Source organism: Bacillus rossius, chromosome 1 (genome assembly GCF_032445375.1).
Source record: "Bacillus rossius redtenbacheri isolate Brsri chromosome 1, Brsri_v3, whole genome shotgun sequence".
In the NCBI taxonomy this organism is placed as follows: Eukaryota; Metazoa; Arthropoda; class Insecta; order Phasmatodea; family Bacillidae; genus Bacillus; species Bacillus rossius.
The window spans coordinates 261,978,089-261,998,806 of NC_086330.1; the positions used below are offsets into that span (position 1 = coordinate 261,978,089).

At 36.3% G+C, this 20,718-nt stretch overlaps 1 protein-coding gene across 1 annotated transcript in view; it reads left to right on the forward strand.

Moving 5' to 3' along the window:
* Positions 1-5,860: 5,860 nt before the first annotated feature.
* The window catches only part of LOC134527536 (CLIP domain-containing serine protease B4-like), a 29,690-nt gene continuing 14,832 nt past the window's right edge, over positions 5,861-20,718 (forward strand). The window contains exons 1-3 of the mRNA XM_063360295.1: positions 5,861-6,020; positions 18,557-18,689; positions 20,382-20,626. Of these exons, the coding sequence (XP_063216365.1) occupies positions 5,963-6,020; positions 18,557-18,689; positions 20,382-20,626 (436 nt within the window). The 5' untranslated portion in view covers positions 5,861-5,962. The remainder of the gene's footprint in view (positions 6,021-18,556; positions 18,690-20,381; positions 20,627-20,718) is intronic.

Sequence of the window (20,718 nt, forward strand, 5' to 3'; positions counted from 1 at the left end):
CGTCGATGATTATGGTAGTTCACCAGGTCGACTGCCAGACGAGCATGTCGCCAGCGACAACGGGCCCGATCTTGGGATCGTTGGAGTGCTCGCAGTTGTGTTGGAAATGGCGAACCGATATGGGGGCATCGTAAGGGGAATGAATGTCGAGCTGATTTCAGACTGGGATTCCAGTCTGATTTTTTTGGTCTAGAGTCTAGTGCAGATGCGGAGGGGCCATTTGATTGGCTAACATGTAACATGCTGGCGCAGTCGCGTGGAGAGGATCTGTCTGACCAGAGCTGGCGAACTTGAACTCCCGAGGTTGACAGGTCAGTCAGCTCCATCAGCATCTGACGTCATGAAAAATATTCAACAATGAGAAGCATAATGAGTATAAAAGAAGTGTAAAATTGCGCAAAAATATTTATTTCCAAACAAAATTATTAGATTTACTTTTTATATAATATCGTTTGGTTATCTTTTTTTTTCTTCAGCTTATGCTGCTTTGCAATGGAAAATGAAGTACCTGAAAAAATAATATATATGTTTGCTCCAAATATATATTTAACTCCTTATATATTTGAAAATATATATATCGAAACTCCATTTTCATATATATACACACACTATACTTTGCATAAAACTCTTGAGTAAAGCCGATATAAGAATCTACAGTGCTGCCATCTATGTAGGATCATGTGAACCAGTTTCATCAGACAATACGGTCAGTCGGACCAGACAGACGCGGCAGGGCCTTTAACAGCGGCAACGCCGCGCAGCCTCGCCGGAGGCTGACGGGCGGCGCATGCGCAGTGCGAGAGACGCGGCAAGGCTGTCGCGCGAACCAGTAGGTACTACGGCGCGAGGACCATCACTACGGTACGAGGTCCACTGCTATGGCACGTTGATCTTTGGGCACCACGGTGGACCTCTTTGACGTACTTTCATGGAGCGTGAATACGTAGAAGTATTATGCATGAATAAACACATGAGAGCATTAAGGACTAATTACAGACGATGAGGGGAGATACAGAAAAACCGGCTCATAGAAACGTCCACCACGTTTTCACCTTGAAAATATCGTGATATGTTTCCACCAGAAATATTGAGTTAGGAGTCGCCTGTACTAATTAACTATGTGTATTTTAGTGGGTTTTTTTAATAATGTTTATATAGAGTAATTTTTCTATTGTAAAATATATTTACGAATCTATTTTTTACAAATATATATTCACACTAGCTAATGCCCGGCAAGCGTTGCAATGCCTTAATTATTATTTTTTATTTGTTTGAAGAAGGTACATAGGTATATGCAAACCATCTTTCTATCTCGTTCTCTCTCTCTAGCTCTCTGGCTATCTCCCTATCTATAACTCTATATCTCACTATATCTCTGTCTACATATATATTTATCTCTATCTCTCTTTATCTTCAAGCCTCTATATACCTATATATGTGTGTGTCACTCTATAACAATGAAAATATTAAAATCTATGTTTTTACCTGTCTATATTTTGATATATCTTTTTACCTGCCACGGGTGGGATATATATATATATATATATATATATATATATATATATATAAACAATCACGTATTCGAATGCAATGTTGCTTCAAAATTTCAAAGCAATCGGTGAAGAACTTTGGAAGATTTAAATTTTGAACGAACGAACACTTACATTTTTATTTATATGGATAGGTATCATAAAAATGAATGAATATAAGCAATTTTCTTAAAAAATATTCAAATAAAATCTTCTTTAATCAAAACAACTCTAACGTTGGTAAATAATGTACAATATATAAAAAGTTTAATCAAATAATTTTGTTTACATGGATTCTTTTAGCAGACTGTTTCTGTTCAAGCCATTTTGCAGTTCTTGTGCCAGGTCGTGTGTCCAGTGGTCAGATCTCTCAGCTGGAGGGGTCGGGTTCGATACCCGGTCGTGCCGGAGATTTTCCACTCGTAAAGTAGTTCCTGGTGCAGTCACAGACCACCACTCCGCGGGGGGCGGGGTGTAACCACCGCAGACTCCCCGCGCCACGAGGCCCAGTCTCCGCGGCGCTCCGTGGACTCGTCGGCGGTGCTTGTGGCTTCGTGTTAGAAACTATCCATTTAAAAAACAAAATCTGGGTGGGCTGTATTTTGGACTACAGCCGCCAGAGGTTTGATTCGTGGATTTCCATCGCACTTGACGGGAATTTTGTATATTAAATAAATAAAATAATTTTACAAAATTGATGTCTCTTTATTTTTTGGTTTAAATTCGATGAACGTCTTATTTGACGGTCGGGCAGTCACGCCAGAAAAAAAATTGCGACACCAAACCGCGACAAACTCGGCCCATCGTTCACACCCAATCACCGGCTGAGCTGACTCCATATCTACATCAGCGAGCACATCCACGTCCATTACCAAACAGTGTTGTGTATTCCCCGTCGCTTCTCGCGAGGTGGACGGCTGAGGCTCGCTCGAGAGCAAATTTCGCGCCTCGTACGGGGGCTCGTTTTACCTCAATGACTCATTTCTCTCGGCTGCTTTTTTGCCCCATTCGGGACCTGCGACACTTCTTTGCATTTCTGATTGCTTCTCCTCGAGCGATATTGCTTGTTTTCTTTCTTTTCTCCAACATAACCAGTTTTGGCTTAGGCATTTTGCGATTAATTACTCCAAAACAAAAATTAATACATTATAGCTATCCCACTCAAACAGCACCACTCAGTGCTCACTCACGAGTATATAAAAGTTTAAAAGACGCAAAAATGTCTATTACTTTCGGAGTTACAGCTTTCATTAACTTCAGTTCGACGCTCCTTACCAACGCTCATTACGTCATCACTGCAAATGTTAACCGGGTGAGCCATACGGAACGACCACGAGCAAAGTCTGCTCTACTAAGGGCCAATTTCATCACACTGTCATTAATATTTCTAAATAAGGGTAGTTTAAAGTTACCTAATCTTTTTATAGAACTGTTAAGTTTTTTCACTCCAGCACACATTTCTTGTGTTTCCCTAACTTTGGATAGTTAAGCAAGGTTTAACTTTATTAAAGAGCGATATAAATTCAATTAAAAGTTATGGTTATTCTATTTGGTTCGTTTAAGGGTCATAATGAGTTAAGTTTGGAAACAAATATAGTTAATAGAGAATGATATATATTTTAATTACTTAAACATTTGTTATATATAAATTTTATAAACAAGTTTAATTTTAATCACATCAACGTTTATTATTAGGTTAGGTTATTTATGTTAGATGAAATAGTATACCTGGCTGCCATAAAATTATGAAAATGTCGTAACAACGTGTTCAAATGTGCATGTAAAATTTAGATAGTTGATAGTAATATACGAAATATAACTTTGGTCTTTGAATTTTCTTCTTAAGTTAATTTTTAAAACATGTTCTCAATAAATATGTAGCTCTTAATTCGTAGTAATTGTATATGTTAGAGATGAATGATATATTCAACTCATAAAGATTTCCATGCATTTTGTATTAATCTTAATGGAATAAATAGAAAGGTACCTTGGATCGTTGGTCTATGCTGGTTCGGGTTTGTTTCAAACCAATGAATAGGAAATAAAAATAGCCGCATTAAGTGTAAATAGTTATACACAACTTTTATCAAAACCAAAAACTAAAGTATTTAATTAAAAATCAGAAAATTAACTAATTTATTTTAAAACTATTACATAAAATTCTATTTGAAAATATTTCTTCATAAAAAATATATGCGGCATTTGTTGGATGGAAACACAATCAGATGTTAATTTTCCTTTAGCACATTCTTTATTTTGTTAAATAAAAAAAAAAAAATCATTATCATCACCATCATATTTAACTATTTTTTCTTTCTTAAAAATTTTAGGTTATTTACGTGTCTTGTTTTTGTCTTCATGTATCAGCTGACACTATTGTGCGGGCATTTAGGTGTGTGCTAAACAACTGTTAATAAGTTAAACGACCGAAATCGATGTTTAAAGTTAATCAATGGTAGTGTATCTTAAACGAAAGTAAATATTTGGTGAAATGAAATTCGCTATTAAACGATGCTCAAGAGATGTTAAGCTCTTCTTAAAATTTTAAACGTCAGTGGTGAAGTTGGCCCTAAGATATATTTACTTCAGCTCTGTAACTTTCATATTTTACGAGTTTTAAGCTGTGTCGAATCCTCAGCCGACCCGAGATTAAAGACATTCCTATTCCTGTCAGAAATTTATGTCAAAAAAAAAGTGATCAAGTCTTTCAGTACATCTAACCTCGGTAACGAGAAAATGCATGTGTTCTCGTAGTGCAAATACACATATAATACGAATATCGGACACGTAATTTAACGTAGAATTCTTTTAAATAAAGCCAAGCTAGACAAATATACACGGAAATTGTGTTTAAATACATTTCTGGACGCGACTCACTGTTCGTTTCAGCACCCACCGCTGAAATTCGTTGTCGGAGCAGCTAAATCATTCGATTTGCAGAGTGCAATTTTAAACTACATAATGAAACGGCACGATAAAAGCGTAAAATACTTTTAAAAATACTAAACTCTGGCTTTGAAACTTATTTCCGACATCGTGTTAAATTCATTAAATAGTTAATACTTATAAAGTTTTCCGTAATTTTTGTCAACTTTGGTTCGGCCATCCGCCACAGATGGCAGCACCGTGTTTACACATTTCCGTTCCATTTACGAAATTACTCCTACCAAATGCCGTATAGCGAAAGCTAAAATGTTCCACGTCAACAATACTTGTTGTGGTCTTAGACCCGTTCAACAAACAACGGAAGCGGAGACGTATCACGTTAACGGAGAAGGATCTCACGGGATGGAGTACCTACAACGCCCGCATGCGAACAGCGACTCGCACGAATTAGATCAGCAATGCCCACCTCTTTCGTTTACGTTGCTCCGAATAGAAGCGGAGCATTTGACCGCGGCGGTAGCCATGTTTGTTTACGTTTTAAATACGTTAAAAATTGATTAGAGTACAATAATATGTAGTATTCTATCATTAATTTGCGTAATATTGTTATTATATATGTAAATATTGACATTTTATTTTTGTTTTCATATCTCAAATTTTTGTTCAATTAAATTTATTTTCTGTAACAGTGAAATTCAGTCTCATTGATTGCAGTTTTTTTCCGTGCTTTGTGGGACAGGCATTAAGAAGAAATTATGAAAAAAAGTTAGCTTTCGCACAAAAATTGAGACATGTTTTGGGGACGTACCATTATTTTTATTCATGATGTTATTTTAAACATATGCCATTGCTGGTTACTCTATATGTCTGTCATATTGAGGTCAGTAACGAACAAAATATTATGAAAATTACAAAAAAAAAGATAAACATGCAAACACACAGAAAACAGCTAATTATCAGCCGATGTCAAAAAATTAAAATCATTAGCACCATAGAAAATTTAGAGGAAGGAATTAGTTAAAAAATTGTTACGGCACAAATGGACACAGAATGCTAAAACAACGATACAGTATCAAGAAGGTCAGTAAATAAATACAATAAACTACGTTTTATAACACCGCGACAAAAAGACGAACTCAACGATGATATATTAAACAGATATTCTGGACACCACAACGACAACAGCACGACGAACACAGTAGGCTACCTAAAACAGTTGCGACGTTTCGGGACCCGATATCTATTTCCGTCCTCAGGCACAATTGAGGTACCTTATGACATACAGTATGACCAGCAATGGCGTGTGTCCAATAACACGTTGAATCAATCTTGCCCATTGCAAGAACCATTCAAAGAACGTACCATTGTTTCGTTGACGTACCATATTTTTGGGATGGCTCGTACCGCGACGAGAGAAGCATCGGCCGGAGCCGCGGCCGAACTGGCGCGGCATTCTGTCAGCAGTGAGCGACTCGTGTTGTCGAGACGGCGCGTGTGTGTGCGCGCGAGTGTGTGTTGAGCGAGGTCGCGGCCAGTCTGCGCGAGCCATGGCGGGCTCGGCCCGTGTCGTGTGGCTGCTGCTGGCGCTCAACACGGCCGCAGCAAGTAAGTAGCAGCCGTGTCGAGCTGTGGCTACATCATCTTGTGTGCATGTGTTCTACAGGCCATTTAATACCAAAAAAAAAAAAAAATACATTACAGGAAGTTCAGTGTGTACAACAATTTTCCCTGGCGTTTCTATGACTTGCCATGACCAAATAAACAAATTTCTCTGACATTATTTTTAAAATAATTTTCCTTTTTGCAATATTTTGAAAGACATAAAGACAATAAAGCCTCCACCATCCCTATAGCTGTACAGAACTTTGCCTACGTCATTTTTACTGCGTGTGTGACTATGCACTGAAACACCGTCTGAAAAGAAAAAGAAAAAAAAATGTTTTCAAATTCTAGGTTGAAGAATTACCATGACTTACAGGTTTTAAAGTAAATTACTTGAATTTTCCTGACCAATTTTCACTGCCCTTACTTTTCCCCGTCTCTCCATAATGTGGACCTCTTGCATTCATAGTGAACAGCAATTTGATGAACAAATGTTTCTTAGCTTCTATTTTATGAATCACCACTAGCTCTGCAGTAAGTACGGCTGATAGGCTATCTCCACGTCAGATAGATACTTAGACTCAGTTAATAGTAGCTACCAAGACATTTCATAAACAGATTTAAAGAGTTTGAGGTAAAACCTGAGCGTATTTTTAAAATCATATTTTAATTGCCTCAAACTAATTTTTAAAAACATATTTAACTGCCTTAAACATATATATATAGAAAGATAGAGAGAGAGAGAGAGAGAGAGAGAGAGGCTACACACATAACTTCACAACTAATGTTTATCGTTAAAAAGTAATCGTTACAAAATATCCATGCTGATTAACACATCTAACTAAAATTTATAACATGTATTTGACTGGAACCCCTGATTTATAAGTAAAAAAAATAATAAATAACTCACAAATACATGCACGCTTTTAATTTAAACCAACAATGTTAATTCGTAATCATTGTATTTTGGAAGTTTCAATCGACACAATGAAACGAAATAAAATTGACAGAAGTATGTATGAAAAATCTTGTTACGTGACTATTTTGTTTACATAATCTGCCATTCGAATAATATCTGTGCGCGCAACTGCATGTTTTACTTTACATAGTTAATTCCTGCGGATCTAAACCACTTGAATTCTTACTAAATACATTCTTTCAGTCAAGACGAGCGCTAAACTCTTAAGATTTTTTCTTTAAATATTTCCGTGTCATCCTGCATGTCTTAATAGTTAAATTTGTGTAAATTTTGGTGGCAATAAATGCCTGAAGTTATTACAAAATGTTAAGATAGCTTGAGTGCACCATAATATAAAAGAACATAATTTAATTTGGTTGGGAATGAAGCAAAATACCTTCTTTTATTTTCAAATAAGATAGTTAAGCCTATATTATGAAATTATAAACAGAGGAACATGTAGAATGTAGTTCAAGGGAATTAACTTACAGTCAGCAGGCTACGACAAAGGTATGTTACAATCAGAATGTCCGTTAAAACATTATGTTAAATGCTAATCTGGTATTGTTCTCACAACTAAAGTTGCTCCGCTCTATGTACCCTAACATAATATACTTAGCCCTGTGACAGTGTGTTTTCCACACCCTCTGGTGCCACCCAAAGACGGCATTTCAACCACTTAACTGGTGTGACTACAGGAATTATTAAAATTTAAAGTACACTAAGAAAAACAAGGATGCAAGACGCGTCTTGTAGCTAACGTAAGATAGCCAGGGTCGTCCATAAAATATGTGACGAGGTGGCATTGACCTCACAACTTGAAATCGTAAGGCCGGGTTTAAAAACAAACGCAACGTGGAAAGACGTTATCGACCATTAACTTAAAATTTTGAAACAAATTTACACCACTACTTCTTTGATAGTTCTTATTTATCATTAAAACAAAATATATTGTGAATAATTTGATTTAAAAATGTTATTTTCTTTCACTGTGTTAAAATTTAACAAGTGCAATCGTTATGTATATATTAAACAGAACATCGTGGAACTCTATGCACAAAACCTTTGTGTCTTAAAATGTTTTTGGAACACTTCTCTTCAAATGTTGCCGTCGGGAACGCAAACCCAAACGAAAGAAATTTGGAAGTTGAACAATATAATGCGTTGCGTTTTTTAGCCGTGCTTAATTTATGGCTGATCATTTTGCGTCTCGTGGTTTAGGTTCTTGAGTAGTTTATAAACTAGACATTAAACTTTAGGAAACATGAATTTTTTCGTGTTTTCTTTCTGCATTAAATTGATTATTGTTAAGATGTTTGAAGATATCGATAATTCTAATTTAAAGTAAGTGCAAGTAAAAAAAAATTTAAAAATGGGGGCCTTGGAAATATAAAATAAGCATTGTACGCACAACATTTTGTCGCCAACTTCAAAAATATTCTGAATCGTTCACTTGCAGCGAGGAAGGCGGAAAACACGAGCTGGGCGCATGTGGTGAAAGTTGGACAACCTCGTGCTGCTTTCTCGTGAGTCAACCTCTCGAGTGTACGAACAACAATAATTAACGGTCGTCACAAACAATTCACCACGGTGGGCCACACTGTTGGACAGCCAGCAGTTAGAAAAAGCAAGGTTCATATCTTCTTGGGGGTTAGTTTTTACTTGAAGGTGTAAATAACCACAAATATACTGGATGAGTCCTGATGGGCATGTGCAAACTAACGTGAAGCTCTATACCAACAACACAGACGAGTGTGAAAAATAACCTAGCAGTGAGAGGTGTAACCACAAAAAATTATTTAATGGAAAAATGGTTAAATTAAATATTATCTGGTGTCAAACATGATCAAATTCTTTTTTAAAAACTTTAAGAACTGGAGTTTTATATCTCCCATAAATCTGTATAATGATTAAAAAAAGTTTTTTCAAAGAGAATAGAAAGTTATTTTTGTCTTCATAATGATGGCACCACATGTATTAAACAGATACATTGTTCATACTGGGCATAACTTAGGCCATCTATTTTACTGGCGTGATAACGACGCCAGGTTTCAACACAAAATTCTTGGAGGTATCAGGTATAAGTCTCTAGTGTATTTGGTGAAGCCAAACAAAACGAACCATTGCTAGGCAGCGGCCGGATGATTTCTCTTGCTAATATGGTGGTTATAATATGCACTCTCTTATAAGCTGACAAAGAAACAGATGTTTACAGTATGACGCAACAGCTATACCACCCTACCCTCCCCCTCATACTAGTCTGAATTTATGCTCCCTTCGTGGTTACAACTGAAAGTTGAAGCCCATCCTACAAGATGCCCAATTTCTGCTATACCTTCTGTTATACCTATTGGTATAAAAAAGAAAAAAAAAATATTTTTGCAGAAGAGAAGAAAGTATTCGTTGCTCCATACACACGGCACATACCCAGAATGCTAACAGAAAATCACGCATGCAGTTCCCGAAGAAAGCAAGAATATAGGAGTAGGATATACATGTTGCTGTCCATTTAACCAAACGCTGAAAATATACGTAATACATAAACATTGTAACTGTTTTTTTATATTATGTAACATGGTGAATGATTTTTGATATGTTATCTTCATTTCATTTCATTTTGGTATTTAAAAACAACTACAGAGAAATATTTAAATTAACTAGATTGAATTTACCTTGGTAGGTTAGTTTCAAAATTCAGTATTATATGAAATTAAAAGGATACAAGTAAGATTTTAGTTTACTCTAATATAGTTTATTTATGACATATTTATAAATACATTAATCAGACAGCTCATATAGCTAATTCACAGTATTAATTGTGTTAATTTCCTTGTAAGAGTTATCATTTCTACCGATTCACATAATTTAGAATTGTTAATATCTATACTATATTGAGTAATTATAACTAACAATGTTTGTTACCAAGTCAGACAAAGAAACACACATGTTTTAAGATAGTAGTAATTCCAATGATAAATTTAAATCTAAGTGAAGGAAAACAATTCGCATTTTCATTTAGGCTAACAGGTGTAGAGTTTTCTATGAATTTTTAGTTTAAGTATTCATTAATAATTTATTGACAGTCATTTCCTAATAAATTTAAGTATTTTAGTTATAGAATTAAAATATTGTTAAATTACTTGTGAAAAACCAAGTATTAAATAATCAATGTCTTTCGCCACACCCGATATTTTTACTATAAAAAATTTAATTTTTTTCAACCTCTTAAATAATTTCCAAATAGTAAAACAACGAAAAAAAATAAACTACTATAATTATACAAAAACTAAATCACTAAGTTACATACAAATCAAATATAGTTTCATAATCTTTTCTTGAACGCTTTAGTTTTTTACGAAAATTTTCCCCATGCAAAAAGTTGTTTCAATAAAATTAAATTTAAAACAATTTTAGTAAAAATATTAAAAGAGACAAACCTCCATGAACATTATAAAAAAACACAAAATACCCGGAATAGTGTTAACTATCAAAATACCACTACATAGTGTATAAAGTATATGTACTAATCAGACAATAACTATACTATAAAAGTTAAAATCGTTATGGATATCCGCCAGCCTGTAGGAACAAGAGCCCGCTACGTGTCCCGGTCTCTCTGTATGATTACTGCCAACCCAGCCTGTCTGTGGTAAACGTTTGAGAGGGTTTCTCGTACAGCATTTTGGTTCCTTCAAGTTTTTACTTTTCTCAGAAAGAGACGACTTCTGTGTTCCGCATGTAAGATGACCAAATATTAAACGGAAATCTGTGATATCATGTGGAAATTACACATTAATTTTACACAGTGAAGAAGCGATACGGATTTTTCATTTTTATTAACATTTAAAGAATGGTGTACATTATGGTTATTTATATTTGGCATGTTTATTAACAAACATATGTAGCAATAATTATGGAATCATTGTGGGCGTGGCTATAGTAGAAGCAAATGATTGCGATGTCCCAAACCATATATTTATTGCTTTTGGCCGTATCATGTCAAGATTATTCATCCCGTGCTTTTAGAAGTACACACAGTTCATGATATAGAGCGCTAAAGTATTGCAGATAAAGTGCCCACTTTCAGTCTGTTCTTTTTTTGTTCCATGGAAAATAATCTCTTCGCATTACAATTGATAAAAAATAGAAACAATTAGGTTATTTATTAATGGTAAGAATGTTTGAATGCTGTTCTGCAATCGACATAATTGATCTTCGAAAAGGTCTTTCACTTTTTAGTGACAATTTATTTTCACATTCTTGGTATTGTCGAGCAAAATCTTTTTTAACTGTTTATTATCTGGTCGCGCATTGAAGAGTCATCTTTGATGGTCCGAATGTCGGAACAAAATATGTCAAGAAGACCTCCTCCCGGTACACTGGAATGTAAGGAAAAAACGGGACCATCCCGGATTTCCGATACGTTTGTTCTTCGTAGCTGCAGGAAGGATGTGGTTGGCTGCAAGAGGCCTCGCCTTGTCTCCACACTGCCTCGCCATTGGCTACTCGCTCCTCGGCTTACAAACGAACCTAGGATGTTTGCATGTATAGTTTGTTCCACTTTAGTTCCTGCTAAGAGTTTTCGTTCAGTAAAGGACATACTTGTGAACGTTTACAAATACATTTAAGAAGATTCAGTTATATTAAGTTTTCAAAAAATAATTAACTTATTAAATGCTAATGGTGATTTTAGCAAAAAAATTAACTGATTAATAAAATGTTCAACAAACTATTAACTGAATGAGTTCACTGTTTTAGCAGTGAAATATTTTTGTTGAAAAATATATGAAAATTGTATTGTAATATTTCATTTAAAAACAGTTCAAAAAATACGATTTGAGTCATTTTCGATTGGAAAAAGCCAAAAGCATATTAGATATGGACAAAAAACTTATATAATTTACTGTTATCATTGTGTCAGTTAATAAAGAACAGATGATTATATAACCGATCATATTGCCAAAATAGTGTAAAACTGTTTTTTCAAGTTGTGTGAGTCGCTCTTGGTGAAGCCGACTAGTAGGTTCCTCGATCGTTGCAACCCCATTTCAAAATACCAGCTACACATGCATCGTAACTTAATTTTTTAAAAAAGTACTGTTCTACTGTACGATTGTCTATTTCCGTTGGTTCCTTTCAATATCAGGACAAAAGTACTTTAGTTTTAATCGTAAATTCAAATATTAATAATAAATTTTTACTGTTTATAAATTCTAAAGTTAAATATTGAGTTCGAGTCGATACATTTTATTTTCCCAATTTTATTAATTTTTAATCATAAGTCTGGTAAAAAAAAGTAATTTAAATGCGAAACTATTTACTCCATATTTTGTCATGTGGGGAAGTTGTTTAGTTGAACACGCCGTGTTAGTCAAATTTGGGGCTTTGTTTTATATATAGTTTTATCAGAAGTCTTGCAATGTAAATACACTCTAAGTGTGCAATTTTTTTACGTAGAATTTTAATCAAATGTAGCATTAGGTGACAGTGGAATTATGTCCCTGCAATCATGTGTATAGTCATCAGCAGTAATGAGGCAGTTATTTATCGCAGTTAAAGTGCAGTCTTAATAAAATGCAGGTAGGTAAAAATTTAAGGACAATGACAAAATGAACTTGTATATCGTCGATTTGGAAATGAAAATGGATATTTCCACCAAACCAAAGTGAGTTTTTAGAAACAACATATAAACAATGATAACAGGGACATAGGTGGAGACCACTCAAAGGTGGAAACCACTCGTGGGTGGAGATGAGGTAATTAATGTTGGGATCTCCTTTTGGATGAGACAGAAGGTCCAGAAATTCAAATATAATTGTTTTCAGAAGTCTTATGAAAGTGACTGGTTAAAGAGGTATTCAGACATCAGTGACATACAAATTTTACCTATTTATTTGTGGACTCCCGAAAGGCAATCACGTGCATCATTCTATGTTTCTAAAATATATGCATTTTCCACTGTCTTCTTTTTAGAAATATTAAACTTCATTAATTGTCTGGTAGATTGATTATCATCTATTGGAGACCACTTAAAGACTAATAAAAATCATTTCGTCGACTCCAAAAATTAACTTTCTCGTATTTTCATTTAAACTTGCTGTATATAACCTCAAGGTATTAGATTCCTTCAATTTTGTTAAAAAACTACGCATAGCCCAAAGAGTTTATACTAGCTTAAATGTAATATCATCACATTTGAAAGATTGTGCACGTGTGCACAGGTAGCCAACCGAAATGATTAAAGAGCTAGGGGAACGTGAATGCTCGGGGTCTTGGGGGGCGTGAAAGCTCAGAGACTTGGGGGTGGGGCGTGATAGCTCAGGGATTGATAAGGGAAGTGGGAGACAGTCAAGAGGACATCCTGGCAAGGGCTGCACACAGAGGAAACCAGAGCATATCGCCGGTAAAGTATGAAGTTAGATGGCGCTAAACAGGTGAGGAACCTATAATAAGGGAGATGAAAAACGGTAGAATGAATAAGAATAGTGTGAGTGGTATGTTTGGTGGATACAGTGGTGCTAGCATGTCATATATGCGCTCAAGTGGCTATCAAACATCTTTGGTTGCGACCCTTAATCAAATTTTTACCAAGATAGGGGACCTGATGTTGCCTTTCCACGTGGTCTCGTAATATCACAATAGTTATTATCTGGTTTCCCAAGACTTGATAATCCACCCTTCAAACACCTAAATTTTGTTCACCATCTTTCAGTTTGGAAACCGCTTATGTACGTGAACACATGAGCTGGTGATTATGAAACAAGAGGTCTGTTTCTTACTGTAACGGGTTTGACGAGTCTTAGACGGACTGGATGTGGCGCTGCTCTGGTGTGCTGCAAGCACCCAGTCGGGGGTTTGAGATGGCGTGAGCGAGTAAGCTGGGAAGTCAATCTAAATAGTGAATTAAAGAACCATGAGACACATGTCTGTACATCATATGTCAGAGAAAGTAATTGAGATACTCGACAACTAAGTAAATAAGAAGAAACATAGAACTAAAGATTACCATTCAATGGCGTTTTAACATCAACAATTGGCACAAGTGTAGGTTTTGTCGGTCACCAACAGCACTAAAAATCTTCTCCTTGAATCTTTTAGAAGTTCAGGTTATGGCCTCGCGATGAAGGATTGGATAATTTCTCTAACCGACCTCGGTCAACCTGAAGCTCTATCCACTCCTAAGTGTAGTCCGACGCACCAACTCACTACAAACATATTAATTAAATAACTCGTAGCTCGTAATTAATTATGTAACCAAACGAAATATTTTTTTAAATTTTAATTAATGTTTATTTGTATAAATTTACTTATAGGTGTACACACCAGTACTCCACAAATCCAGTGCAGACATAACTTTCAAGCGTCCAACTCCCGCATGGTAGACTATTTCATACTCTGTCCAACTCTTCTTCCTGAACTATCACTCTGTTTCTCTTAACCAAACTGCTTGAAATTAGTGCATGAAATTTGGCATCCCGCATGTAAGTGTCCAGGGTTTTCCCTTTGTCTATGCAGGTTTTACGTGGGCCCAACTTAACTAGTTTTTAGTCTAGAGTTAAGAAGTGAGGGGAGTTAGTCATGGCACCAATTGCTCCCCCTCCTAGCACATTATTCAAGTTACCTTTACTTAATATGTTAAACCCAGCATGTGTAGAGCGTATAGGCTTCTGCCTTAGACGCACTTAGTCTCCTCCCTAACCCAGACCCTCCCAAATGCACTTAGTTTTTAGTTAGGTTAGGGAAAAAATTGCTCCTTTAAATCCTGTGTTAGGTGTATCTATAATATAGACGTAATAATTTTCAGGTGGCACTCAGTCGGGAATCTTTGCCAAGTAACGACTTCTATACAACTACTTTCACATTTGACAACCTGTTGTCAGAACGTAACCCGAATTGTATTATCAGAAACTGCTTGAATGTAGTTAAAAGGAGAAAAAAAACTCCTTATTAAAATAAACTCATTTTTGACAGTTTATTTGAAGGAGTGTTTTCTGTAGATACCATGTTATAACTTTCTATAAATATTGATGGAATTTTTAAGTAATCTATGTTGTTTACTTTGACCGCTTTTCTCTCACATTAAACGTCATCTTTTAGTGTTAAATGATTTACAACGATTACAGAAGGCACGTCCTAATGTTACTTAATTTTGTATGATAAACCGCATTTCATTAATTTGAAGGAAAAAAATAGTACATTTTCTTGAAATTAAGAAAATGAATTCGCAGACATTTTTTATGTATATTAACGAAGCGACGAAGACATTTAGTTTGATAAACTTATACCCTAATATATTTTTCCGTTACTTAGTTTTTTCAACGTAACATCAAACAACCAAAACTTTGCAAAGTTTAGTATCAACGTACCTGTAATTAGAACAATTTGGTATAAACCATATTATAAAAAATCATTTTTCATGTTTAAACTAGGTTTTAACTTAGCACAAATACTTCCAATCAGTTTTACTAAAGGTCAAACCTTAGTAAAACACAGAAATTAGACTGATATTTTTATAAAGAATATAAATATCCTGTAACATGAGTTACATCAAATATTCATAAGAAATTTGTTTCCCTAGATTCAAATATAACATACAAATTCAAGAGATGAATATATGTTCTAAAAAATTATTAATTCCGTAAAAAAAATATTCTATGTCTTACAATTATTACAGAGAATCTAGGTTTATTTTTCTAGTTTTTGTCATCTTATGAAAAATTTTTTTTTCAAACTGTGGCAGAGAAATGAACAGATATTCTATCATATTGTTTTTCTTTTAAAAGTTTATAAAAGTAAATTGGCAATAAGGGAATAAAAACTATTTTTATAATGAAAGTATAACATTTTTTATGTTGTGGGAAAAGAGCTGGACATAAAAAGGTGGAAACCGATTATTGTCATTTCTACCCCAAGGCTTACCGCACTTCAAGGGGCATGGTTCAAGTCTGGCCACTGGTAAAGGTTTCTTTTTACTATTTTTAATAACATAATAATATGTCTCCAGCTCGTGTTTCCACCAGTGCCAAGTGCACTTGTTGATGCTGGTTCTCTCACGTAAGTGAAACATGAAGTGCCACACGGAACCGGTTGACAAATTATCAGATTACAATTTAATTTTCATGCTGTATGTCATTCATACATACATAGAAGCTAACATAATATTTTATCAATAATAATTACTTTTGTGTAGGCCTATTGTCATTTTTAACATGTGCTGGATGCTGTCCATTGTCATTTTAAACATATTCTGGATGTGCTTCAGTCACTTAATGAAAGTGGCTGAAGTAATTTAGTTTAGTTTAAGGTATTTATATACTCATTATTGACCATTAATCCCTTGGGATGGGATAGAGAAAGGTGACCTGTATATCTTTGGAATCAAGAAGACAGTTGATTGGTTATTATAGACAATTCCTGTCCTACAGATTGAAACTGCGTGATTGACTAAAACGTTTGAGAAAAACCAAGCTGTCGTACTCTTGACGCGGTAAAATTTGTTCTAAGTATGTGCCAAACAGTTTGCTTTATGAAAGAACTAAGTAACTTCGTTAACACTTGGTTTGAGGCTCATCCATAACGTGTGCAACAACTGTGGGCCGATTATGAAAGTTAAACAGGTATTTGTGTGTTTGAAATTTAATTTCGATACCCCAATGACTGCGAAAAACTCGTGTCTCGATAAGGAACGGATTTTTTGTGAGAAAGATGAAAGATAAATCAATTTTGTGATACTCTAGTAGGCCGAAATTCATTTAAACTTCTGAAAGGCAGTTGGCCGACTGGCAGTAGACCGAAATTTATTTAGCCGAAGAGTCATTTTACCGACAGACACTATAATGAAAACCTTAAAATTTATCTCGACGTAAAACTCTTGTAATAATCATTCGATCGACAGACACTAGCCCGACAGGCACCAGACCAGTCATTTTGCCGAAACATCATTTCACCGACAGGCATTACACCAACATTTCGGTCAAATGACTTTCGGCCTACTGATTGCTACAATGTTTTGAAATTACAGAACATTTATGGACTTTTCAACGAAGAATCAACCTCCAATAAACAAAGAGTTCTTTTTAATTTCAAATAATGAATAATCTTAGAAACTAAACCGTATTTTGATTTTCGAGTTGTATGTTCGTTCTAAACAAAGAAAACTAACGCGTGAAGAAAGGTGTTCTTAACAAGCTTTTGAAAGGTTTGTTAATATTAATACACGAAATATATTCTTTTGGATTCACGTGATCTTTTGGATTCAAAGTGATCTCAGTGTCCGTAAATTTATGAAGATAACCGTAAATTTACGAAGGTACCTGAATAATATGTTACCAGTTTGCTCCGTAAAATGAAATTTAACATTTTTAACAGTGCACTTAATCAAATTTACTCATCTTGAATAAGATTATTTATTCATTATAATGTCATATTTTAAGTACCGAAGTTAAGGTGTGCTGCCTTGTCTTACACTTAACCACATACATCTTTACTAAGCAAGCAAATGCAAGAAATGCTTAGTAAAAAAAACTGTATACAAGTGAAACGAAAAGAACTCACAAATATAATTTTAAAAAAATGTATCACTAGTAAATATAAAATAACAAAAAAATAGCACACAAAACAAACTTGATTCACCTAAATTATAAGCTATTAAAAATTAAGTTTTTATAAATATAATGCTACTATACTTTTAACAGTTTAAAATTATTTTACGACAAATGTTAAACTAGAAAACTAACCAAGACATAAATAATTTTTAAAAAAATACTGTTACGAGTCGGAAAAACGGGTTCATAAGGATAGCCAAATTAATTTTATACAGTTTTATTTGCTACTTATATTTACATTACTAATTAAATCACCACAATAAATGTCTGTTCACGAATCACTAAGTATGTGTCAAGTCCGCAGTTCGCACTCCTCACTGGAGCTAGGCTCAACAGTGGTTCGCCCCTTACCAAGCACCTGTCCACACACACACAGTCTCGTGCCACTCAGTCACACACACACGGTCCCGTCGCTCCGCGTCTGTGCCGCTCGCCGAAGTCGCACTTCACTCAACTCGCCTGCTGGAACTCCCGCTGAGGCCGGCGTCGCCTCCTTTATACCTGTTGGTCAACCTTCTGGAAAGGACTGGAGTGGTTGTGATGTATCGCGTCATCCCGGGCCGACACGATGCTCGAAGCATCCAGAACAGCGGCGCCATATTACACCACTCCACGTGGCGGCCTCCATAAGCTCGTGGAATTCCCAGGACATTAAAGGAAAGATGACAGCGCCGAAGAAGTAGGGAGTGTGGGCAGAGGGTGCCGAGGTCGGGCCACCCTAATACCCAACGGTATGCGCGCGTGACGTCAGTGGCCGTGCGGGGCCGCCAGCCGCCTGGGAGCCACTGGCTTGGCAGACTGACCAGCAGGTACCTGGCTCGCACCGCGGCCTTGGTTCCAGCATGCCATATAACAATACTGATACATTTTCATATAATAATTCATACACATTCACACACTATATGGTTTATAACAAGATTGTCACCATGACTGTGGAGAAGATGTATCAGCGGGGCCGGCCGGTGCTCGTGTTGCAGTGGAAGGAGACAGCTGCGTGACGCCGCACCAGCGGATGGGCAGCTGTGTGCAGCTGGACACCTGCCGGCCGCTCATGATGCTTCTGGAGGGTCCCCGGCCACTGGACCCTCGTGCGGTGGACTTCCTCCGCAGGTTACAGTCCATTCAATGATTTCAGTCTTGTGTCTCGTCGAGAGCGAGGTCGCCAAGATGAACCGCCACTGAGAAAGTCGGGGAGATCCCGAAAGTTATCAGAATAGGCCAATATACGGTGACCATGTGTCCCTGAACCCTTGAAAATATGAAATTGTCCTTGAATTTCATTCCTTGTAAAGTCTGAAAATGTGCTTGAATTTTTCGCATGAGTCTATTGTTTCATAAAGTATTTTTATCGGATAAATATGGTCCTCAATACACGTTTTTATCCGAGTCATATCATTGTGTGTGCGATGTGCATTTATTTGCTAAAGTATTGGAACATATGTGTCCATATAGTGCTGTGATTATCACTTTTCTTTAATTTATTGAACTTCGAAAACACAATTTTGGTCCTTGAAATCTTTGAAACGTCCTTGAATTTCGCCATCATATATTTGTGGACACTGTGCAATAGAAGGGAACCATTACAAACCGTGTTTTCTGAAGTGAAATTCGAGTGACCATGGAAAACTGAAGTCAGGATGTGGATGGATTATTGTTGTAAATTTATTCTCCTTCCGAAAAGGAGTTCAAAATTTTACAAATAAAACAATCTCAATCGGGGGATAGGAGATATATCTTTCTACCCCCCCCCCCTCCCCTCCTTTTACAGCAATCCGCGATCCTCAAAAATCTATCAATATTTATCATTCCCACCAACAAAAGGAAATAATTTAAAGCAAACAGTGGCCAAAGCGGTTCTATTAACGACCCCCCCCCCTCCTTTTGCCAAATGAAGAAATTAAATTCTATGTAAGCTCCTGCCCTACACCCGTGAGTTCAAGTGGCAGTCGACCTCCGCAGAGTAGACTGATGCTCGCCTGCTTTAGATGCGAGGAGTTCCGGATTTGATTATAGGGCAAGAGGAATGGGTGTATATTTGTAGTCATCCTTATCAGTCAAATCGCTGTCATAGAGTCAAAGGATTGTCAAATGAAAATTAAATATGGCATCCGGTTAAAGATAAATTATTAAGGGGGCTAATGATTTTCGAGTGGTATATTGTTAAAAATGTTTACCTAGAATTTATGAAGAACAGTAGTTATTAATCATCGAGATAGACATCTTCGTAAATTTCCGGGTTCTAAGTTCACCTGCTTCAAAAAAGAATCCACAAAATAATCTTGGCATGTAATCAAAAAAAAAAATTGGGGAAGATTGCTGCCAAAAACACATTTATTTCTTCCAAGTGCAAGTTTACCTGCATGTGACGAAAAACATAACTCTGAACATAAAATACTGCACTATTATTTCTACGAAGAGCCAGTTAACTGAAATTACGAAGTTTTCTGTGTATATTTTTGGTGAATTCGTCATAGAAAAATAAGTATATTTACAGTAATTTCTAAGGGTGTAATTAACTTAATTAATATATTTAAAAAATAAATGAAATAATGTGGTTGAACGATCAATTCACTCACATAACACCAAATTTGATTCCAGGTGTAATCCTGGCCAGGGTAAAACTGGGTTTTTCCCCTCATGTTGAAAAGAATGTTGTACTTTTCCATGAGCTCAGTGTTTTCCTCGGGGTGTCAACCCGCCCATTCTGGCAATGCTTATTCCCACCTCACTGCTCCTCGTCATCAAGGGACCCCGTGTGAAGTACGTGCTGAGCGCTGATTGGTTGTTGATCTCCCCGCGCAGGTCGCAGTGCGGCTTCGTGAGCAGGATGCCCCTCGTGTGCTGCGCCCAGCCCACAACCCCCTCCACGACGACGCCCGGGCAGACGGCCCCACTCACCGACCCCCTGGTCGACGTGACGGGAGACGTGAAGCTGAGGCTGCTGCCGCTGGACATCTGCAGTCCTCCGGCGCAGAACAGGATCATCGGCGGCAACAAGACCGCACTCTTCGAATACCCCTGGATGGCACTCTTGGCATACGACACGTGTGAGTCCACCTGGACACTTCTACAATTGTGGGTCTGCCATGTTATAAATGACGTGGTGATGAAAACGAATATCGATGTATAGTTTTTTGCC